At 41.3% G+C, this 26,036-nt stretch overlaps 1 protein-coding gene across 1 annotated transcript in view; it reads left to right on the top strand.

The window, feature by feature from the left end:
* Positions 1-26,036, top strand: part of LOC142213695 (ninjurin-1-like) — a 45,799-nt gene that overhangs the window by 10,128 nt on the left and 9,635 nt on the right. The window contains exon 4 of the mRNA XM_075282132.1: positions 16,001-16,101. Coding sequence (XP_075138233.1) covers positions 16,001-16,101 — 101 coding nt within the window. The remainder of the gene's footprint in view (positions 1-16,000; positions 16,102-26,036) is intronic.

The raw sequence follows: 26,036 nt of genomic DNA on the forward strand, positions 1-26,036 counted from the left end.
CCCTGCTCTCACACACAGCACACAGCAGACTGAGCTCGCTTAGAACTTCCTGTGCACTCTGGAGCCTAATTAGCATATGAATAAAAATGGGTTCATTCAAAAACCACTGAGGCGATTTACATACAAAAGGTATGTGTGGAATAGCCTTTCTAAAGGCTATGCAAGGATATGTTTAGTTAAAAATGAGTTTTCCCAATGATAAAGCCTCTTTAATAAACTTACAAAATGCCAACTAGAGTATCTCCTGGTCCTCGAAACATATCTACTTGAGCATCATCTACAAAGGATAACAATCCTAATGACATCACTGGTTGCCACTGCACAATAACTGCAGATAATGACTGCATACTGTTCATTTTGCTCTGAACTATAATTATATTCTAATTACAGATCACTGATGTGGTGCCAAGGGCCTGCCCTGGCACACAGGATTGCGCATCTTCTGCTCCTGGAACAACGACTTCTACTTTATGGTACTGCTGGAACCTGGGAGGAGAATAGAAGATTCATGCATCCTGCGTGCCAGAACAGTTCCAAGGAACTGCATTAGTGATCTATTAGTACAATCTCCTTATGGCTCAGAACACAGGAGGATGGAAGGGGTGCCCAACAGAGCCCCTCACATTGTGGGCCCATTGTGGCTTGGGACAGACAGTGGTGCAGCTTGGCACTCACTATCTGTACTTGAACTGTTTGCTGTAACAGCCATCACAGGAACTTTTTTGATCTTCCACCTGAGGCGAGATGCCTAAGTTGCCCCCGCTTCTCCTCATCTTGCCCCATGGCAGATGGGGGCCAGCATGGCACCATCAGACATTTCTGCCACATAATTTTAAGTGGAAAGCCTTTGTTTAGATTTCAAAATTGTGCCAGAAGGTATGGGGTCTGGGGACACTGAAAAAAAGATACACAGGGGTACATTTATTATTGTTGTACACTGCTTTTGTGGTGTAAAAAAGTTGCATCCTTTTAAACACCACTTGAGACAAATGTTGTCATAAGTGGAGTATTAACAATGCCCTCACCACTTTCAAGAAAGGGGCATGGTGTGGATGAGACCCATCAGATTTATGATAACTTACACCATTGTACTGGCATAAGTGACATCTGAAATAGATGCCATTCTTATGCACTATGTCTGTATATTTTTAATCCATCCATGTGCTTAAGGACAATGGTATTCCAGACATGTACAAACAATGGTCCTGTTCCAGTCCTGGGTCAGTTCCAGGGAATGGAGACTATTTGCGGTCAAGGCTAAGCATAATTCGGCTGAAATACACTTGCTCTGAAATCATTGGAGGCTAAAGTACAGAGAATGATAGGACTTGAGAAAGGCGCGGGAACTGTACCAAAATTGTTGCTCTATATTGTCTAGAATACCATTGTTTTAAAGTACATGGATGGATTAAAAAAAAATTTTGCTCAGATAATTTAAATGCTGTAGTTTTAATCCAATATACGGCACTCTGTGGATTGAAGAATCTATTCCATTGAGAATATATAGGGAGTGCGGTACCAATTCCTGCTCTTGCCAGCCATGAACTGACATAGATTTCAGTGTAGGCGCATGACTTGGCAGAGGTTGCACCTGTTTTTTGTGGAGATGCGCGCCTTTTCAACAATCAAGCATATACACTTCTGGCAATGGAGATACATGTGCTATTGCACAGTGCCTGGCCTATATAGACAGAGCATAACTAAACTTTTTGGTGTTTTTTGATTTCTCGAGTCATGCTCGTCATGTTCCAGGAGGGTTCCTGTAAATCTATGACTTGTTTAGTGGACTGTTAGGTGGACTGTACATTGTACTACACTGTGACCTTGTTGGGCGAGGGAACCAAAGCAAATCCAACCCAATTTAGATACACCAAGGACTGGGCAATATCAAAATTAGCTTCACCAATTCCTGATGAATTACCATTGTGACCAATAAAGACTGTAGAGACTATCCTATTCTACTGATGTCTGTAGTTCCATAATGTCCTAGGAACACTGAGTTTCTTACTGAGACATGATATTTTTTTCCTAATTTCCATCCTCTGAATAATCCTCTCAGCTCCCGGTAAGTGTAGTATAGTAAAGCACAGCTTCATGGATCGGAAAAAGCACACGCCGTTTGACAAGAGGCGCCGTAATGGAAACTCATAAAAATAAAGCATGTTTTATAGCCGAGTATAAAAATATAGCATCTCTTAAATATTTATCTGCCTTTGATGAAGCCAGATTTTTGATTGTGCCATGAAATAAACTCAATAAGTTGACTTTAGCATCTGACTCCCAGTATATATAACCCTTATAGAAACACTTCAATCAGGTTCGGCAGAAATTTCCAGCATTAGAGCATAAAATGACACAGGTTATGGCAGCGCTGGGTTTAAATCACTTACAGTTCACTCTGTAATTAGACAATGGTTGATTGCCAGTTTTACACATGTACTCATAATGCAGAACCAATTAGAAAGGCTTAGTGGAAAGGCATAAGTACATTGAAATAATCTAGTCATTGTCCCCCATGGGCATGATTTAGCAACTAAATATTTCTGCAGTCTTTAAATGTGACGACTAGCCGAGGAAACACAGAATACATAATCGTGTGTGGTGTTTGTACTGGAAGCAGTCACTTCAATCAAGATAAACAGCGCAATTCCTGGAAGGGAACAGCAACTTCATCGAGTCTTCTTCTTAGGTTATATGCTATGTAAATGTCATCCAGTCTTATGTGAATATCGTTGTGTCATACTCTCTGTATTTCAAAGTACCGTGCAGACCTAGCCTAAAACTTGCTGAGACCACACCTCAAACTGATACACAGTGACTGGCTTTTATAATAAGGCTAAGGCCCCATGTGGCAGAAACGCAGCTTTTTTTGTTGCATATTTTACTGCGTTTTTGGGGGGCCAAAACCAGGAGTGGATTAAGCAGAAGGTAGAAGTATAAGAACTTCCTCTATATTTCCATTCCTTCTGTAGCCATTATTGGCTTTGGCTTAAAAAAACACAACAAAATCTGCAACAAAAAAAGCTGCCTCAACCTAAGGCTAAGAATCGCAGCTTTTTTTGCCATACATTTTGCTGCGGTTTTTTGGGCCAAAGCAAGGTGTTGATTGACCAGAAGGTAAAAGTATAAGAACTTCCTATATGTTTCCCATTCCTTTTGTAGCCATTTTTGGCTTTTGCTCAAAAAAACGCTGCAAAATCTGCAACAAAAAACTCTGCCTAATGTTGTATAGATACTCTTTGTGTCATCAAAACTGATCTGGCATATAAGGTCATGGACTCCAGAAAGCCTCTACAAGTATTTAACTTTACCTTTTCAACAATTTTTGCTACAGTACTATAGTAATTCCATGGGATCACCTAATATTACATCTGATCAGTGTATGCCATATTGTCCAAGCATTGCAGTGGCCAGGGAGAGAAAACACAAGTAAAAGAAACAACTGCTCTTGGGGCTCTATCTCTGGACAGAGTATGTTTACTGGATAGAGAATGTCAGTATTGTGAGGGTAAAATATAGAGATGTATAGCATACAGAATGGGACGGTATGGTACTGTATTGTGCTCACAGTATGACAGTATTATGGCACTATTTTGTGACCAGTGTATGGCATGGTTAAGTATTGACAGTATAGCAGTATTATATAGGCTATATATGGCATTGTTATGCATTCACGGTATGGCAGTATTATAGGGTCTACATTGCAGTGAAGAACTATATGTGCATTATAGGATAGTATAAATTAAGAACACCAATGCACTATAACTTTAGCAATACTACTCTCCACTCTCTGCTTTTTCTGAAATATACTAGTACGCCACACCTGTTTATTACTAGTACACCCAACACTCTTTCATTGCTGTATAACTATAAACATTTCAGGAGTCAAGGAACTGGCACGGATAGCGGAGCTGTATTCACAACCATACAACCAAGACAGTGGTCCTCTGCGGATAATTTTTTTGCATTTAGGATAAACATTCTAAGTGCAGAGTGTTTACGTAGATTTCTATTTCTATATGCAATCTGTACTAATAACCAAGTTAGTACATCAAACTAAAGTATGTAAGTAAATGAAAATATCAAAAAGTGCATGTCAGTGGGCAGCTGGATGTGCGCTCACGTGGCCTCTAATGAGCCTAATTAACGACATTTACATCTCTATGACTGTGGGTCTGCTGTAATTGCTTTGTCGGATTTCATCTTCTTCACTGTCTAATACAAGGCGGGCGCAGCAGCCGTCTCGTGTAGAACGAACCTCTCACTTCCTCAAACTATTCTTGCTTCATTGGAAAGCTGAGAAATATGTTGATAACCACAAGGCTATTAACAGATTAATTAACAGCTCATACCTGGCACATTCTATGGCAGAGAAATATGCAAAATTCTATTGTTCCCAGGAGGATATTCATTACTTATCTCTTAAATACCTTTGTGCCCATCTTGTGCATTTTATTGTTGTGGGAAGAATACATGGGGATAGTGGTTGCAATCATAGCATGGGCTCTATGTTTGATGACATATTCTTAAGCAGGGGCCACTTCTGCTTCACAGGCCATGTCATGTTATGTTCATTGGTCACATGGCTTGATTCCAGCTCAGTCTTATTCAAGTGAATGGTACCAAGCGCAGCCACTGTACAAATGTACACAACTCTTTTACTTTATTTTTACATTACTGTAACTCAGGGTTTGTATTTTGCGGGATACATTGTATTTTCTAATGGCACTTTTATTGGGATGCCTAGAACTTATTAACTACATTTTATCAACCCTTGCTGACAAACATGTGAATAAACTATAAAAAATGGTGATTTTTCTCCCATAATATATTTTTGGATGTTCACAGAACAGCATACATAACATATTGTTCTTATTCTATAGGTCAGTAGGATTATGGAAATAACAAATTTTATTTTATTTGTGGCATGAGAGACCCGATGAGAGGTCACAAATATTAAGTTCCATTAAACACAGAGGAAAATGGTGAGGAATTTGGTGTGGAATTTCAGCGTTGAAAAAAAAGCCTCCTATTGACTTCAATGGGTTCCTTTTTCTGCTCCATTTACCTCCATCTGAATGGACCCTAAGCAACCACTTAGATGACTTGACTGCAGCATCTAAGAGGCAAAAACCCACAGAGCCATCTCAAATCATACGCTCCATAGTCAAGTAAGTTTCAGTTGAGGCCCGCTGCCCATGACCACTTTAGCACTGTACATGTAAGATGCTGAACTTTAAAGGGAGTCTCTGACCATAACAGTCCTTATTGAACTATAGAAAGAACCCATTATTAGAACCTGGAGTTGCATCCACAATACTACTGGTCGTTATTGGAAACAGTCAGCATTTCCAGTTTAGCTGAGTTTCTATAATGCAAGGGGCAGCTAGATCTCTGGCCCTTTAGATTAAATAACAGATTAGGAGCAATTCTAGATATTGTTGTCGAATTATAAGACTACAACTATAGATAAATCAATGCAATGCAATTCAATGTATTGAGATATAAATGTGTTTTAGACCAAGCAAAATAATTGATATGCTGAAAAATGCCCGTACATTAGTTACACAAGGAGCTGAACCTTCAAGATGTCAGCTCCAAGGATATCACATGAAGGGGATTTTAACAAAAAAAAAAGATAGTATTTTATGGTGGTAGTTTACAACCAAATCAATTATCACGGCATACTTTAGGAATCTCAGTGAAATTAAAAAGGGCACGTTGGCACAGAGCTAATGTAATTAGCCATAAATAGAGCGGGCATTAATGACAGTAAATATAATAGTTACATAGTGTAATGATTTTAGATGGGACATTAAAATCTGTTCCTCGATTTTGTAAAGAATTATATCACGAGACTCCCCTCCATTCATTACCAGCCTGCCAAACCCTTTCAGAGACAAATGGCCATTTCATTGCCATAAAAATCATGTTATAATGTTACCAAATTGGAATTTTAAATCTTGGCCATCATTAAAAATCAAAGCAGATTTAGCATGGAGGCCAAGCAAACATGTTCAGTAAAAAAAAACTACAGCCAGGCTAAGGTCCTATTCACACACACACACATCAAGAATTACCATGTGATGCCATTTTTGTAACAGGTTGTTGGAATATAACGATTACAATTACGTGCCCTTTTTTTTCACAGATGAGCGAAAATTAGGATATGTCCTATTTTGTCCATTTTCACAAATCCATTAATAGACTGAAATCTATAAGGAATCTGAAACAGGGCCCAGACGGATGCAAAACCATTTTGTCTGTACTTCCCAGGTGGTTTGAACCACAGTCGTCTGAATATAGCCTTGGAGTTTCTCAAAGAGAAAGCTAAATTAAAGGAGCGGCCATTTTTAGCAGCTGTGGTCAAATAGTCACCCATGTTTCAAAACAAATGCATAGTCTCTGCTTTCTCTTCCCGTCTTTATTTCCTGTGAATCCTTTTGTTCCAGGTATGACTAGAGGTTCACTATACAGCTGTATGCAAATATTACATGATATTCTTTTGCAAATGCCAAAAATGTTGTCCTGCGATCCTCTCAGTAGTCTGTTGTCTGGCTCTTGCTTTAAAATAGGGCCCTGTTAGCTCTGTGAGCCAGGGATATATGTCCATACAGCAGCAAGATGATCGGTGATTGGAACCCCTGTAATGTGATTGAGAATGTGGAGCTCAGTAAATAAAGATATTACTGGTTGCCCTAACTCTGCACCAAGAAGTCATCATAGGCTAAGTTCACATCCATTGGAGTCTCCACTGCAGATACCGCCAGAAATCGGTTTCAGTATAAAAACAGCAGACACCCAATGGACACCCCATGGACCCCGTTATAGTCTATGGGGACTACAGGCAGCTACTGTTTTAGCAGCCCAGCTCTCCAAACGATAGATATCAATGCCCAGATGTGACCCTCGCCTCAGCCACCCAGTGTGTCTACAGTATATAAAAATGAACTGGGTAGTATTTTAAGTTATCTATCCAGTGTATTATACCGATCTAGAGCCTACTTTAGGAGAACATTGAAGAGTGTTCTTATGAAGTGTAATGAGAATACTGTGCCATGCCAAGGTGAGCTGGGCACCCACTTGGCTAAGGGGCCCACTGGGGAGTACACCAGTTCACTTGTGGGTAATTCCAAAGCTGGTTATTGATGAGGGCAGACATACCAAAAAAGTAGAATATGCAAATGCTGTGAGGCAACTCTAAAAAATCTGACTTTGGTTGGTGGAACCTCTTATTGAGCTAGGGTGCTTCTAGCGTTTATGCTTCCCTCCTTAAAAAAAAAAAAGCTACATTTTTAGATATTTTTGTTCTGCAGCCTGTTTACGCTACAATTCACATCAAGCTAAACCAATTGCAAAAATGCCTTATATTACATAATACATAAAATACACTTAAAAACATGCAAATGTTGACAATAGAAGCCATCAGAGGCATACCTGGTGGAGAGAGGGGCAGAGAGGCCCTGTGTCTTTGTTGGGCCTAACCCTGTAGCTGCCACAAATGCTGGCATCAATTTCAATTGCATCACCAATATATTGGAAATATATGGTAGAGGAGGAAGTTGGTGCCTTCCTGCTCTACCAATCTTTGACATTCAGGCTGTAAACCACTTCAGGACTATGACCTGCAAGGTACCCCAACCACAGCTTAGAAATCTGCATCCCAGTGCAGGCAGGCATGATAACATCGGGATGCAGATATCTCACACTTTGTAGGTCACAGGCCTAAAGTGCCTTGCAGCCTTTAAAAAGAAGAAGCAGAGGCAATAGCAGGTCAGTGCATCGGGGATCAGAGATAGGTAAGTAAAGATTTCTCAGGATCAATACATGGTAAGTAATGTATGTACACAGTGACTCCACCAGCAGAATAGAGACAGAAGCTCTAAAAATACTACAGTATAATATAGGCTGTAACTAAGAATCATTACACAAGTAATGTAATGTATTTAACACGTAATTCTTCCACAAAAATAGTGACTACAGCTCTGGATATAATTCTGGATTAGTAATTTATGTACCCAGGGAATATACCGGCAAAATAGTGACTGCAGCTCTGGAGTATAATTTAGGATAAGTAATATATGTACCCAGGGAATCCACCAGCAGAATAGTGACTGCAGCTCTGGATATAATTCTGGATTAGTAATATATGTACCCAGGGAATCCACCAGCAGATCAGTGACTGTAGCTCTGGATATAATTCAGGATAAGTAATATATGTACCCAGGGAATCCACCAGCAGAATAGTGACTGCAGCTCTGGATATAATTCTGGATTAGTAATATATGTACCCAGGGAATCCACCAGCAGAATAGTGACTACAGCTCTGGATATAATTCTGGATTAGTAATATATGTACCCAGGGAATCCACCAGCAGAATAGTGACTACAGCTCTGGATATAATTCTGGATTAGTAATATATGTACCCAGGGAATCCACCAGCAGAATAGTGACTGCAACTCTGGATATAATTCAGGATAAGTAATATATAGAAATGAGCGAGTAGTGAAATATTTGATATTCGTTTCGAGTAGACCCTTAATATTCGACTATTCGACCGAATATCGAATCCCATTATAGTCTATGGGGAAAAAAGGCTCATTTCAGGGGAAACCACAATTCAACTCAGGAGAGTCACCAAGTCCACTATGACACCTCAGGAAATTATGACAACACCCCTGGAATGCAACTGGGACAGCAGGGGAAGCATGTCTGGGGGCATCTAACATGCCCAAGTCACAGTATTACCCCACTATCACAGCCTAACAACTAGACACTCCAAGCTCAATAGAACCTCTATGAAAGTGGAAAAATACTTGGAAACCTTCTTTCCTCCACAATAGTATGGAAAGAAACACAAATTTAAAGCTAAAGAAACATTAGCATGCACCCCTTTAAATCATGTTGCCATGACAACCACAGATGGCATAGGCAATGGGAAATCCAAAAGCCCCCACCCTTAACTGTCAGTGTGTGTGTGTGTGTGTGTGTGTGTGTGTGTGTGTGCGTGCGTGCGTGCGTGCGTGCGTGCGTGTGTGTGTGTGTGTGTGTGTGTGTGTGATGTAGTGAGACCTTCAAAAATTACTTTTCTGGCCCTTCACGTGAGCCCTTCCAAATTGAGTTAGAGGCCCATAAGCTGAGCTACCAGCAGAGACAAAGGCCCTTGAGGTGATTTAAGCCTTTTACTAGCATAGTTTTAGGCCCTTTAAGTTAGTTCAGCTTTGCACGAGCAGAGTTTTTTGCCCTTGGGGTGAGTTGAGCTTTTAACCAGCAGTGGTTTTAGACCTTTGGGTGAACTGAGCCTCTAACCAGCATAATTTTTGGCCCTTTAATTTAGTTCAGCCTTGTACCAGCAGTTTTTGTCCCTTGGGGTGAGTAGAGCCTTGCACCAGCAGTGTTATATTTTCTGGGCCTTGGGGTGAGTAGAGCCTTTAACCAGCAGAGTTTTAGTTTTTGGCCCTTGGGGTGACCCCTAAAAAATTTGATTTCAGGCACTTGGGGGTGAGCCCTAAAACATTAATTTTCAGGCCCTTGGGGTGAACCCTAAAATATAAATTTTCAGGCCCTTGAGGGAGCCCTAAAAAATTATTTTGCAGGCCCTTGAGGGAGCCCTAAAAAAATATTTTGTAGGCCCTTGGGGGGAGCCCTAAAACATTAATGTTTTTTTTAAAACTATTTATTTACGGTGAAGGTGGTGGTGGTGTTGGAGGACGAGGGACTTGTGGCTGGCACAGACATATGGAACTGTGTCTCGTCAGTACTGTGGACAAGACATGCTGGTTGCGGGTCCATAATATCTGCTATCCACCCTAGTATAGGTTCCTGGTGTTCGGGCCTCATCAGCACTACACCCTGCACCCCGCTTGATGTTGTGGCACTGCTGACTGCCCCTCTCCAGTATATAATTGGAGTCGAGCTACTGCAGCCTGGGTCCTCTCGTCCTCGCGCTCGCCCCCTTGTGCTACTGACGAGGGGCACTGCTGGCAGCCCCTCTCCTGTAGCTGGACTGTGGACTAGATTTCCACGTCCACGCCCTCGCCCCCTTGTGCTACTGATGAGGGGCACTGCTGACTGCCCCTCTCCAGTAGCTGGACTGTGGACTAGATCTCCAGTTGGATTTCCATGTCCACGTGCTCGCCCCCGTCCTTTGATGCTACCCTAAGCCACCTACCCTGCACAGTTATTGATGCAAAAAAAGCACAAGGGAAGGTGGACGGGCATTCGAATTTTAACTGTGTTTACCACGTGGTATTCGTTCGAAATCGAATATGTCGAATACCTTAAAATTTGATCGAATATCTACTCGATCGAACAGTATTCGCTCATCTCTAGTAATATATGTACCCGGGGATCCACCAGCAGAATAGTGACTGCAGCTCTGGATATAATTCAGGATAAGTAATATATGTACCCAGGGAATCCACCAGCAGAATAGTGGCTGCAGCTCTGGAGTATAATTCAGGATAAGTAATATATGTACCCAGGGAATCCACCAGCAGAATAGTGACTGCAGTACTGGATATAATTTAGGATAAGTAATATATGTACCCAGGGAATCCACCAGCAGAATAGTGACTGCAGTACTGGATATAATTTAGGATAAGTAGTATATGTACCCAGGGAATCCACCAGCAGAATAGTGACTGCAGTACTGGATATAATTTAGGATAAGTAGTATATGTACCCAGGGAATCCACCAGCAGAATAGTGACTGCAGCTCTGGATGTAATTCTGGATAAGTAATATATGTACCCAGGAAATCCACCAGCAGAATAGTGACTGCAGCTCTGGATATAATTCAGGATAGGCAATATATATACCCAGGAAATCCACCAGCAGAATAGTGACTGCAGTACTGGATATAATTTAGGATAAGTAGTATATGTACCCAGGGAATCCACCAGCAGAATAGTGACTGCAGTACTGGATATAATTTAGGATAAGTAGTATATGTACCCAGGGAATCCACCAGCAGAATAGTGACTGCAGCTCTGGATGTAATTCTGGATAAGTAATATATGTACCCAGGAAATCCACCAGCAGAATAGTGACTGCAGCTCTGGATATAATTCAGGATAGGCAATATATATACCCAGGAAATCCACCAGCAGAATAGTGACTGCAGTACTGGATATAATTTAGGATAAGTAGTATATGTACCCAGGGAATCCACCAGCAGAATAGTGACTGCAGTACTGGATATAATTTAGGATAAGTAGTATATGTACCCAGGGAATCCACCAGCAGAATAGTGACTGCAGCTCTGGATGTAATTCTGGATAAGTAATATATGTACCCAGGAAATCCACCAGCAGAATAGTGACTGCAGCTCTGGATATAATTCAGGATAGGCAATATATATACCCAGGAAATCCACCAGCAGAATAGTGACTGCAGCTCTTGAGTATAATTCAGAATAAGTAATATATATACCCAGGGAATAGTGACTGCAGCTTTGGATATAATTCAAGCAGTAATTAAAAATCGGTACAAGATAAGTAATGTAATGTATCCACACAGTGCCTCACCCAGCAGAACAGCTCTGCAATACACAGGCTATAACTCATGATCAGTACAAGGTCAAATAATAACAATATGAGAGTCTGATAACACTACAAATAGACTCCATGTTTATAGAGAATATAGTTGCATAGAACAAGACATTTTCCCTTAAAGTGTCATCAGAAAACACAAAGTAATTTATAGCACTCTACATCCTATCAAGGCATATCAGCTCTTCAATGAGTTTCACCCATCTACAGAATACAGGCTGCCATGAATGGACCTGGATCCAGCAGGGAAGTGGTCATAAACGGGAGCCCTACAATTGAGTAATTGCCACAACAGTATTCTATCAGATGATGTCATTCCCTAATATAATAAAGTTTCTCTTATCTTTCTTCTTCACGTCTCCCTTGCCTCCACTCAATCTAACAAAAATCTGTAAAAAGAGGGCCCTGTTAGCCATTCAGATTCCACATTCAGTACATGCATATATTTGATATGCCTCTGTCAAGTTTCATATGTGCCGCAGCCACTAATAACAGATGGCAGCCCATCCCCCATATCACGGCTTAATGTGTTGTGCTGGAATTTTTTTATTTTTTTTTTATTTTTTTCCCTCTTGTGCTACTTAGTCTTTAAGCCAAACATATTTGGAGCGGCGCTGCCACATTGATTTAGTGTGTACAACTAATTTTCTTGTCTATACGCATTTCAGTTGGTTAACATAAAAAGACATTATGAAGGAGACTATATATATATACTTTACATAAAAATTAATGCTCTGTCTTGGAGCTGTATTTGGCTGTGATCTGACTGTCCTTTCTTGTCACAACATTCGCTGCGCTTGTGGCAGCTGGCGGAAAATATCTTAACTTGATATGAAAACGTACAAATAAAATAATATTATATCCGCTGCAAAAGGCAGAGAAAGAAGGACACAGATCTTATAAAATAGGACTAAGGGGCCATCCCAGAGACAGGGACAACTTGTTTAGGGGACTCCCATATGATAGCATTTCCAGGATTGAGAGATCATAGCGAATGGGGTATATAAAATATAAGGTACATAGTAAACTGCATGTGAGGAGGGTGTTAGGATGTCCGGGTACACTTCACCCATTAGTCTATAAGTTGTGAGATCTGCAGGCCTTCTTTTATCCTATATGCAGATGGTGGAGCCCTAAGTTTCTTGCTTGTGCTTGCTTATGACAACTGTCTGCCATAGAGAATGTGCCACCAAAAGTCGCCAATATTTTAAACCAGGTTTCTAAGGGAGCGTTCACCCTACCGCGACTTTCCAACCAGGGGATTCTGCCCTAAACCTCGGGGAAACTGGACAAGGGACGGTTTGCTGGCGGTCAGCTTTAAAACCCATTCATTTGAATGGGTTTTTAAAGGTAACTGCTGGTATCTGTCATAGCCCTGATATACGAAAAAAAAAGTTTGAGACTATAGTGTTGTACTCTCAAATTGTCAATTTAGTTAGAAATATTGAGAAGGAACAGCAGAGAAAAGGCACAAAGCAGAATTATGGGAAAAATAGCAGAGATTCAGGGGTGTAACTACAGTATAGGGTGAGCTATAGCAAACACACAACGACTGTCAAGTAAATCCTATATCTGAGCACAAATCATACAAGAAGCAATTGACATGACAAATTCAGCTCTGTTACATTTCTATATGAAAGGAGCCTTCATATGCTACAAGAGCCTACACAGACTTACCTGTAGGTATTGTAATACCACCATGATTCGTGCACTCGGCACTACTACATCTATACAGAAATGTATAAAATGTCAGTGTGTTATTATATCCGATTTGCAGCCTGTACGTGTTTTATATTCCTACAAATGTTATTGACTCCTGTGCTTCACTGTAAAGGTTAAATAATACAATATCAAGTGACTGTTGAATGTGACATATTGTAATATATTCAGCCACTTGCCTGTATTCCATAAATATATCAGTGTTTTGTTCACATAAAAGATATTGTGTGACTTAATTATACTTGTGTCAGGCGCCTGGGACACGACTGTCGTTTCATGGCATCAAAATGAATAATTACAGATGACAGACAGATGACAATTATGTGATGAAATATATATATATAAATGTAACAATGTGTCAGATGGTGCACAATAGTACTGCGAGAAAGTGAGAATTCTGTTCATTCAAGCATGCCGCAGCAACAGTACAATACAATGGGCACATCAAATGTATTCGCCCAATGGATCCCCGTAATGGGCATGTTCCGTTTGTTTTTTTACGGAAAATCTGAAGCCACGGTCAAAAGAGAATTTAGATGATGGGCTGGATATCTAACTTATTGGCCATAGAATACTGCCATACTGTGCCACACTGAAAACCTATTTTGGTGACTGAGTACTGCTATACAATGACTGAATATTAAAGCCATATAGTCATTTAATAAGGCTAGGAAAAAGAAAATATTCACTCTTTTATTAAGGGAAAAAAAGGAATATGGGAAGCCAATTCTCCCAGTGTGCAGTAAACTACGTAGTCATTGCCAAGGTGGCCATTGCCAACCTTGTGGATGGTCTGTTTATTGAAAGGGTTAAATTGTCTGATGTACAATACTTTAATCCTTCTATAGGTCTCTTGAACAACATTCTACTTGATCACAGGGAGAGGCTTGGATTAAACAGTTGGTTTTTGACTCCTATAAACAACCTTGGACCATGGAACATTTCCACGAAAATCCAAGTTAGGCTGAAGCCCCATGTTACAGAAACGCAGCTTTTTTTGTTGCAGATTTTGCTGCGTTTTTTTTTTAACCAAAACCGAGATTGGCTACAAATGGAATGGGAAAAATATAGGAAGTTCTTTTATTTCTCGCTTCTGCTTTATCCACTTCTGGCTTTGGCTCAAAAACTGCAGCAAAATCTGCAACAAAAAAAGCTGCATTTCCGCAATGTGGGGCCTTAGCCTTAAAGGGAACATGTCAGGGTAATTTGGGACACTAAACTACCCACATGTCCTTGTGTACTGAGGTTTTAGTGTCCCAAATGCCTCTGTTCTGAAGCTGGTGCAGACATAGTGGGTCATTATTGCCACCATTGTGGTGACAATTTTTTTAAACCCATGCGTATTTTGCATTGCTGTTATTGACTTATCTCCTATTATAGGAATAGAGCAGGGATAGTTATTTGTATTTGTTATTGCTCTATAGCATAGTATGCTTTTTGTGATTCCATTATTTTTCTGTTCTCAGCCCTAGTTATTTTGGGGTTTCTTTGATGCTTAGGGCTCCACTGCCCCTATAAGACGTATTCTTTTTTGTTCTTGTTTTTAAACTTAGTTTGTCTTTCTATGAGGGTATATCAAATAAAACCAGATTTTATATATATCTCTTGTGTGGGTGAGCACCTTTTCATGTGTCCTCTTTGACTTGTTTATCGGATTATCCTTATGGTTGATTTAACACATGCTTGCACTGCTATTTTGTTGGTGGTGCCCACTCACATTATATAATATTCTTGAAAAGCTGTCCACGTCAGCACTTGTTTTTTTTAAAAAAAAAAAAAAAAAGATTATATTTACCTAGAACCTGTACTCCCAATGCCTGTGCAGTGATTCCATTAAGCTGGGGAAACACATCAGTTTCACTGCCCACGCGCCTGACCAGCTTGAATGAACCAGTTTACAGGTGTCAGGAGCACCAGACACAAGTCCTATGCACCACATGGGGCTCATCTCTATTAAAGTGTAAGGCTAAGGCCCCCACGGCCCGTAAACACAGTGATAAAGCGCTGCGGGAAGAACCGCTGCGTGATCGCATTGCGGTTTTTTCCGCAGCGCTTTGAAGAGAAAGTTCACAGAGTTTTCCTCCGCGGACTTTCTCTTCCCATTATATCTACAGGAAAGCCGCCGGCGTGTCCGTAGATATAATTGACATGCTGCGATTTGCAAAGCCGCCACGGCTTTGCAAATCCGTAGCGTGTCTGCGCTGCAATCTTTTCCGCAAAGTGGGGATGGGATTCGCATGAATCCCATCCACTTTGCCTGCACTGTACAACGCCTTGATTTTTCCCGCGGCGTCTCTGGCCTAATGTTGTATAGATACTCTTTGTGTCATCAAAACTGATCTGACATATAAGGACATGGACTCCAGAAGACCCGTATTAAAAATTTACCTTTTCAGCAATTTTTGCTACAGTACTATAGTAATTCTACGGGATCACCTAATATTACAGCTGATCAGTGTATGCCATATTGTCCAAGCATTGCAGGGGCCAGGGAGAGATAACACAACGTCGAGTTTTAGCCTAAAGGTATTTAATAGTCTCACTAGGTGCTATTACAGGACTTACTTTCAGAACAATTGTCACATATTAAATCCACCTCTAGACTATGATGTGTGGACACACCCAAAAGTTACAGGGCTGTCGCAATTTGGACAGTAGCCCTTTACAACATTTGGCTGGTGTATGGATACCTCCATTCTGAATGACCATTGTGATTGCTTTGTTACAGTGTATCTCAGTACTGCTGCAGCTGATAGTGGCGGCTCTTCTCATCTATAAGGGATCTAAGAATATAGAATGTGATGACCCTGAGCAGCGGCTGAGTGACAGGTACTTAAGTCAAAGATTCATTTTTTTAGTGGTTGTTTTGGAGTTCCAGTGTTTTATTTAGATCAGGGGTGTCCAAACATTGAATGAGGTTATTGCTGCACCCCTCTGGTATCTGTTGGAGGGTACTCTTTTATTCTACAATTAATGGCTGTAAGTTTTATGAAAATAACCTGACCCTTATGTTGTATTGTACTCAAGGATTTACACTGCTGGATACCTAATTACAGTGAATGCATTAATGTCTATGAGAATGTAGTTGAGTAAGAAAGTTTTCCAACTCCAGTCACATCTAGAACACAATTAAAAAATTTTCTTTTTTTTCTTTTTATGTAGATTGTGAGCTCACAATCTACATTTTTCATTATCAGGGAGCCTTCACACGGAGTTACGCTGCGCTCATTCTGAACGTAAAAACACGTTCAGAATGAGTGCGTAAAAAGCAGCTCCCATTGACTTGAATGGGAGCCGGCATACATGCGCTACCCATTGAAATCAATGGAGGCCTTTTTGGTACTTTTCCCTTATTGGGTCAGCATCACAGTTCAGCATCAGCATCGGGACATGCCGAACTGCTGACTACTGGCCCGATGCTGGCTGGCACTGGAGCTGTGTATAAAGGAGCAGCGGATCAAAGGATGCCAGAGAGGGGAGCCCAGACCCTGCCCTCAATCGCGGTGCGTAGAGGATGGTGGAGTCCGGCCTGGTGTGAGTAGTGTGCCACCGTGACAGACGGTATGTGCGTGTCACTGCAGCCGCAGCATCAGGGGGTGATGTCCGGCTTCTCAAGCTTGTGCTCACCGACAATCACCAAGTCAACCCATGTCCCGACCCCGTCACCATCCTCTCTGCACCGCGAGTGAGGGCAGGGTCTGGGCGCTCTCTCTGGCATCCTGTGATCCGCTGCTCCTTTATGCACAGCTCCAGTGCCAGCCCGATAAGGGAAAAGTACCAAAAAGGCCTCCCATTGATTTCAATGGTTAGCGCACATATGCCGGCTCCCTTTCAAGTCAATGCTTTTTACGCGGTCAATCTGAATGTGTTTTTATGTTCAGAATGAGCGCAGCGTAACTCCGTGTGAAGGCTCCCTCAGTATGTGTTTGGAGTATGGGAGAAAATCCAGGTAAACACAGGGAGAACATACAAACTCTGTGCAGATGTTGTCCTTGGCAGGATTTAAGGCCAGGACTCCAGCCCTGCAGTGTTAACCACTAAGCTATCATGTTGCCCCTCAGCATTAAAAATTCTGTTGCCTTCCTCTCACCAAAGTGGGATGCTTTTTGAGAGTTCCTGTTAGCAACCCGCAGCAAAAAAAGTGAAAAGGAAAAACCGTGTCATCAACGCATTGCGGTTTCTTGCGCAGCGCTTTTCACGGAAAGTAACTTCTGCGGGCTTTCTGCTTCAATTATACCTGTAGAAAAACTGACGGTGTTTCCATAGGTATGAATTAACATGCTTCAATTTCCACAACCATGACAGTTTTGGAAATTGCAGCATGTCCACTGTGCATATTTTTCCTCAAAGTGGGGACAGAATTGCTGTGACTGTAAAACACTGCATTTTTTCCTGCTGCGTTTACATCACAAACACACCGCAGCGTTTATGCCGTGTGGAGCCCCCTGCTTTATAAGGGTTGTCCAGGACTAGAAAACCATAGATACTTTCTTTCACAAACAGCACCACAACTGTCCACAGACTGCATTGTATTGTACCTCATCTCCATTCACTGAAATGGGGCTCAGTTGCAATACCACACACAACCCATGGCCAGGTGTGGTGCTGTTTCTAGAATAAAGACAGCTTGCATTACTTAGCCTGAACAACCTCAGGCTGACTCTGGACTTCAGATAACTTCCAACGGCAAATGGCAAAAGTGAGAACACAGCTTTGATTGTGAATTTAGGATCAGTACGATAAAGAATTTGTTAAATTATTTAACATTTTATGCAAATTCTAAACTGTGAAATTTTGTTAAAAGTTAAGTTGGTGGATGAAATAGAATATTGAGATATTGAGAAATTTTTACACACTTCCTGATGGGTGAGAATTGCTTGAGCTGAGAAGACTCTCATATTTGTTCAACATTAATTACCACTTTTTATTAAAACAACATCCATGAAGTACAGGAACAATAATTACCGCTCTGAATCTTGCAACTCGAGGAAAAGGTAATGACGCCACACATTCCAAGTGTTAAGGGCCATGTTCTCTCATAATCAGTAGATATTACTCCCGTATTAATGGCTGCCAGAAAATATACTATACATTTAACTCCAGAGAGTCTACTAGAAGTATTCTTTAGAATTCCACAGTACAGAACATTCCAATTGTTAGCAAAGCTGCACAAATGTTTCAGCTAAATATTACAAGATGGTTGTCAAAAATATACTACCATCTACAAATGAGGGGAAAATAAGGATCATAGAAAGGTGTTACTATAAGGCTCCGTTCTCACGGAGTAACGTGCCGCTCATTTAGACTCGTAAACACGTGTCAGAGCGCGGCACTTCAAAACAGAATCCCATAGACTTCAATTTGTGCCGGTCTTACGCGCGCTACACATTGAAATAAATGGGAGGCTTTTAAACCGCTCTGACACGTGTTTACGAGTGTAAATGAGCGGCGCGTTACTCCGTGAGAACGGAGCCTAAGAAAAAAATAATCCCACCCATATCGCTTGAAATGTTCAAACTGGCTGCGATGTGGACCAGAGTAATACTAAATCTACTGCCTGGACCACACCCCTAGAACCGCAGGGTGAAGGGCAAAAAAAAGATGTCTTCGAACTCTCCCAAAGTTGTGGTTATAATTGAACACATTACCGAAAGAGTGGTTGTCAAACGACTCTTGTCTGAGATAGAGATGTATATAGCAGATAGATGTCAGGGGCAGAACTACCGCCATAGCAGAAATAGTGACTGCTGTCTGGCTTCTTGACCTCAGGGGTCCCAGTACCCAATCACTTTTCTTTAGACCTCCAGCGTGCGCTGAACAACATTGGAATGTCACATCCTAACAGTGTCGATGCGGCCATGGACAGGAGCGGTAATGGGTAAGTGAAGATCACCCATTACCTGCTCTGGTAATCCAGTAGGCACCGACCTATAGAACTTCTCTGGGGAAACGTATATTGTATGGGGGCCTGTACCAGGATGATGTTTCTTTAGTTTGCTCTTGAAACTAGAAATTGGGAGTTAATATGATAGTCCGAAGTAGAGCATTCCAGAGAAGTGGTGCAACACAAGATGTTTTGTATAAGAGCGTGGGAGGTTCTGATAATAGAGGATGTTAGTCTTAGATCAATGAGTGAACAGAGAGCAAGGGTTGGGCTATACAGAGATGAGGAAAGAAATGTAGGGAGGTGCAGCCTTGTGGAAGATAGATAGATAGATAGATAGATAGATAGATAGATAGATAGATAGACATATAGATAGATAGATAGATAGATAGATAGATAGATAGATAGATAGATAGGTTTGAAGTAAATAGATCTGAGATAGAATGGAAGATAGATAGATAGATAGATAGATAGATAGATAGATAGATAGATAGATAGATAGATAGGTTTGAAGTAAATAGATCTGAGATAGAATGGAAGATAGATAGATAGATAGATAGATAGATAGATAGATAGATGATAGATAGATAGATAGATAGATAGATAGATAGATATTGGATAGAGTAAATAGATAAATAGATATTAGTTATATAAATAATAGATAGATAAATAAATAAATTTGAGGTAGATAGAATGGTAACTATAGAATGGTTGAGATAGATAGATAGATAGATAGATAGATAGATAGATAGATAGATAGATAGATAGATAGATAGATAGATAGATAGGTTTGAAGTAAATAGATCTGAGATAGAATGGAAGATAGATAGATAGATAGATAGATGATAGATAGATAGATAGATAGATAGATAGATAGATAGATAGATAGATAGATAGATATTGGATAGAGTAAATAGATAAATAGATATTAGTTATATAAATAATAGATAGATAAATAAATAAATTTGAGGTAGATAGAATGGTAACTATAGAATGGTTGAGATAGATAGATAGATAGATAGATAGATAGATAGATAGATAGATAGATAATTAGATAGATAGGTAGATAGATCCGTGAGAGACAGATGAATGGATAAACAGATAGACATTAGTTATATATTTACATAGATAGAGCTGAGAGATATATGATAGATAAATCTGAAATATATAGATATGAGGTAGACAGATCTGAAATAGATAGCTAAATAGACAGAGACAGATCTTATATAGACAGAATATGTATGTGCATAGTTAATTAAGCTAAATTAATGGAGATGGATATAAAAGCCAGCCATGTGCCGCTGTGGGTACAGCTGTGATAACTTCAATGTTAGATTTGCTTGCACTTTCTAACTCAGTTCATTTGGTGATCACTGAAAGCCCCTACTATGTGGTTTGTCACATCTCTCCACAACAGGGGGCTAATAAGAGTGCAGACTGACAGATCCACGACTCTTCTACACCCCCTGTAGTGCAGCAACGAGGGGGGAGAAACAGAAAATACAATTATATCACTGCCTGTACCATGTAAAGCTTACTAAGTGATATTCTTCTTCTTCATCATCACCTAAGCTCATGTCACAGCAGTATTACCCTGCTCATTATCACAGGCTTCTCATGCTGTAGTAAGATACTTCCTTACAAGACATGACCGTCCACTAGAACCTTAAGTGTCATTGTGACCCCCAGTGTGTGTCATTATGCCATTAATCCAAGTGTCATCATTTTCACTGCCCATTTCCCTAGGTGACAGTGCTTAATTGTCCTGTATCCCCAAGTGTCAGTGTGTCATTGTCCTGTACTACAAGGGTCAGTGTGCCATTGTCCTGTACTACAAGTGTCATTGTCCTATATTACAAGTGTCAGTGTGTCATTGCGCTGTACTACTAGGGTCAGTGTGTCATTGTCCTGTACTACAAGTGTCAGTGTGTCATTGCGCTGTACTACTAGGGTCAGTGTGTCATTGTCCTGTACTACAAGTGTCATTGTCCTATATTACAAGTGTCAGTGTGTAATTGCGCTGTACTACTAGGGTCAGTGTGTCATTGTCCTGTACTACAAGTGTCAGTGTGTCATTGCGCTGTACTACTAGGGTCAGTGTGTCATTGTCCTGTACTACAAGCGTCATTGTGCCAATGTCACCCTAAGTGTCATTGTCCTGTACTACAAGTGTCAGTGTGTCATTGCGCTGTATCCAGAGACCTAACTTGTGGCTCAGCAGGGGGAGGAGGGCAAATACATTATTTATTTATTTAGCTTAATTATATAAAGCCATCATATTCTGTAGCACTTTACAGACATTGCCAGTTACTGTCTCATATAGGGCTCACAATCTACATTCCCTATCAATATGTCTTTGGAGTGTGGGGGGAAACAGGAGTACCCAGAGAAAACCCACGCAAAAACAGGCAGAACATACAGACTCCTCACAGATGTTGTCCTTGGCAGTATTCAAACCTAGGACTCCAGAACTGTAAACTCTAAGTGGGCCCCCAACTCAGGTACACCAATATACAGTGATTATATAGTGGTAGCTAGCGGCTCTATAGGGTAGATTCACATATGTCAGTTGCATCAATATCAGTTTTTTTGTCCTTTAGTCATTACAACTGTGAAAATACATCAATTTTCATCAAGCTTTTCACAAATTTCTACTCTAAAACCATCAGTTGGCATAAGTTGTCATCAGTTGGCATTAGTGTTTACCATCAATTTTTACTATTACGTTTTACCATAAGAGTAATGTATGCCTTGTACATGGAGTACAAGAGGGGTACATGGGGGTGTAGGCTGTGTGTGAGTAAGAGGGGGGAATGGGAGGTGCGGGCTGTGTGTGAGCAGGAGGGGTAAGTGGGCATGCAGGTTGTATGTAAGGAAGAGAGTGACATGGAGTGTAGGGTGTGTGCGAGCAAGAGGGGGGAATGGGGGTGTAGGCTTTGTGCGAGCAAGAAGGCAGAATGGGGGGGTGCAGGCTGTGTGTGAGCAAGATGGGTTCATGATTGTGTAGGCTATGTGTGAGCAAGAGGAGGGAATGGAGGGGTGTAGGCTGTGTGTGAGCAAGAGGGGTATGTGGGCATGAAGGCTGTATGTGAACAAGAGTATAACGTGGGGTGCAGGGTGTGTGTGACAAAAATGTGGGAATGGGGGTGCAAGCTGTGTGCGAGCAAGAGGGGGGAAAGCGGTGCAGGCTGTGTGTAAGCAAAAGGGAGGAATAGAGGTAAAAGCTGTGTGCAAGCAAGAGGGGGGAATGGGGGTGCAGGCTGTGTGTGAGCAAGAGGGTGATGTGAATGGGGCACTGATGTGAAAGTAGCGTTAATGTGCTGTTGGCTTGTTCCTACTTCAAGAATCAGTGTGTCCTTTCCTTGTCAACCCCATGTGTCATTGTGCTATGCCATTGTCCTACCATACAAGTTCCAAAGTTGAAGACAGTTTATAGCCATTCCTTAGTAGATAGAGAAGTCTTTATTAAGAAGATACTGTGAGTGAGAGTGGAAGATTCATGGAGAGTCTGGGTGGCAGGTCCATTAACATCCTTAGTATGAACTATACAAGCATTATATCTACCGCTGGTGTTCTATCTAGATTTTCCTCTCTGCAGCTATATTTTTAGAGTTGGCTAAAAGAATTTTACAATGAAATTTCTAGAGCAAATTCCAATTACCCATAAACATAGCTGCAGAGGCATTTTAATTGCACCTCTCCTATCCTGGAATCTAAATGAATCGTTAGATTTCCTGGTCATCAGGATACAGCAACGCCACAATTACCTATATATAGAAATTCTAATTACAGCCTCGCACCAACCTCATTAACCAATTACAAGTGCCAGCAGCCAATTAAACTATCAATCACAAACTCGTTTGTGACAAGTCTAACAAGCTGACACATAACAATATACAATCATCTGAAGTTACATAGGACATGCCACACAGACGTCGCTTCTTGTGTCCTCAATAAAACAATTTTATTTTGGGATTGGGAAGCTAAAATTTAAAGTGTTAAGCATTCAAGTATTTGTCGTGGGCCACCTTCAGTTTTATGCCTAGTGCCATGAACGTCAGGGATGTGGCAAGTCTGTTGGCTTGTTTCTACCTACAACATGATTAATCAAACTAGTGGTTTTGGTCTAACCAGCAAAGTGCCGGGGGTTTACTATTCATGAAACAAGGTGACAACATCTCTTCAGGTGCAACTACTGTATTTCTGCAGCGAGTAGTCAGGGCATATATAGTCCTTTTAACACTAGACAACTTCTAACTGAATAAAGAAATCCACATAAGTAATAAAATAGATCATCGTTTATTAAATAATTTACTGGGGGTTAGTTATCATCTGCCCCGAAAACGAAATTACCCCTTTTTAATCTGACAGGCTTTTATGAACTGCCTATGTATTGGAGGGTATTTGTGCCTCCTTTTGCCCCTTTTTAAGAAGGTGAAAGTTCTAAATGCAGCATGAGAAGTATCTTAATTTTGGCCACTTTTCCCAACAAAGAGTAGCGACAGCCAGTGGCGTAACTACCGCCGTAGCAGCAGAGGCAGCTGCCAGAGGGCCCGGGACATTAGGGGCCCGGCGACAGCCACTACCGCTGCGTTTTTTTTTGTTTTTTTTAATAGGCCGTTATCGGCTGGAGCTACCCCAGCCGGTAACGGGCCCTATATACTTACCGATCGGTAAGTGACGGCGCGGGCCCCACAAGCACTATTATACTCGGGGGTCTTTTCGGACCCCCGAGTATAACGATCGGAGGACGGGGAGAGGTAAGATAACATAAAAAACTGTGTTACTTACCTCTCCAGGCTCCAGGCAGGCTTCGGCCTTCTTGCGTCACATCATATGACCACAGGGCCCCGGTCACATGATGTCCCGGAAGATGGCTGACAGCGACGGAGAATACAGGGGAGTCGGGAGATAGGTAAGTAACAGTAGTTTGTTGTTTGTATCCCTCTGGGTCTCCGATTATTATACTCTGGGGTCTGAAAAGACCACACAGTATAATTGTTCATGGGTGTCCACAATGGGACATAATACTGTGTACTGGGGCCAGTATGGGGACATAATACTGTGTGCAGGGACCAATATAAGATATTATAGTGTGCGCAGAAATGCGCGCAGGGGGGAAGGAGCGGCGGCGTTAGGGGTCAATTGGTTGAGGTCTTCAGCATTCAAAAGTTCGCCACGGGCCCCGCCATTCCTAGTTACGTCACTGGCAACAGCAACGTAACATCTGAGCAAAAAAAGGTGCAAATGTCTCATAAATGAAGCATAAGAGAGAAAAAGACCACAAAAGAGTGCCTTTTTTGGCATTTTTTATGGCCGTCACGAAAAACTGGCACGCGCTATTTTTATAGGTCACAATCAATGTGTTACGACCTGAATTCTGGTAATAAAATTGTGTATTTCTCTGGTGGGGATTTGATCCGGTGTTCTGTGGTCTTCGGGTAGTTTCTTTGTCATTAGTCCATTCTGTTTGTGCCTTCAAAGTATGCTTGAGGTTCTCTGGAGCGAACCTCAGGTGTTGGTTGCTGTCATTATCCTATGGTACTATCCTGGGGCCTTTATTAGGAGGAGAGCTGGCTTCACTAGTTGCTGGTTTTCGTGGTTACCACCTAGAATTCGTGGCTCAGGGAGGAGTATTGTTTTGGTAGTATTACAACTGACTAGGAAGTGGTGAGAGTGTTGCCTTGTGTATGAGTCTGGTTTGTCCCTCCACACTTCTACTCTACTCTGTCCTTCAGTTCTGTTTGCCTGGCACTATCTGGTTGTTTGTGAGGTTCTGGGTTCCAGTTTGTTTTGTCCCAGTCCTGTGTTAACCCTTTCCTCACCTCTCCACTGTCCCTCTCCTCATTCTCTTGTTGCGTATTGTGTTGTGCTGCTTGTCTGTTGTCCAGCACTTCCCATCCTGTTTGCTTTGTCTGCAGCTGCACCTTGGTTTCGGTAGGGGTGACCACCTTAGTATCCCCAGTCCCTAACTCTCTTGTAGCTCTCGCCCTATCTGTCGGCTAGGCCTTCATGTTAGAGAGCCAGGAGTTGTCGGGGCCAAGGCTAGCTTGGGAACAGCTGACCACCACCCGCAGGCAGGGCCTAGCTAGCCGCCGTAGCGTCAGGGAAAGTCTCCTTCCCCTGTTCCCTTAGCGGTGCAGTCTGTAGTCCGGATTCTGGGTCTGGGCATAAACACGAACGTGACACAATGTCCAGCATAGATAATGCCATAAGAATTGACCCATTGAAATTCATGGGTTTTATTTTGGTCATGTGACGGCCATTTTTGGACAGTTTTACGACTTATATGAGAAGAGGGATCGGTTGACTCGAAAGGGATGTGACGTCAAGGAATTTTTCCTAAATTGTGACACTATGCACCAAGAAATGTGACACATTAGACTGTCTAATAATGTTACAGATTTATCAAACAGCATTAGACACTTTGATGTATTTGTTAAGTTTAAGACTGTCTAGTCTAAATTGGACTGTTTAACTGTAAGGCAAAGACCCCAGGTTGCGGAAACTCAGCTTTTTTTGTTTTAGATTTTTTGGGGGGAGAGGGGTTTCAGCCTAAGCCAAGTATGACTACAAAAGGAATGGGAAATATATAGGAAGTTCTTATACTTCTACCTTCTGCTCAATCCACTCCTGGCTTTGGCTCAAAAAATCACAACAAAATCTGGAACAATAAAAGCTGCATTTCCACATCATTGGGCCTCAGCCTAAAGCTATATGCAACATGAACATTGAAAAAACAGCCATTACAAATGGAGGAGCACTTTTTTAGTGGGTGTTTCTCATCCATGCGCCACAAATTTTTCATTCACTTTTAACATTATTTTCTCATGCATTTTATACTGACCATTTTTTTACCCATCCCATTCAATTGGATTTA

Source organism: Leptodactylus fuscus, chromosome 7 (assembly GCF_031893055.1).
Source record: "Leptodactylus fuscus isolate aLepFus1 chromosome 7, aLepFus1.hap2, whole genome shotgun sequence".
Taxonomy (NCBI): Eukaryota; Metazoa; Chordata; class Amphibia; order Anura; family Leptodactylidae; genus Leptodactylus; species Leptodactylus fuscus.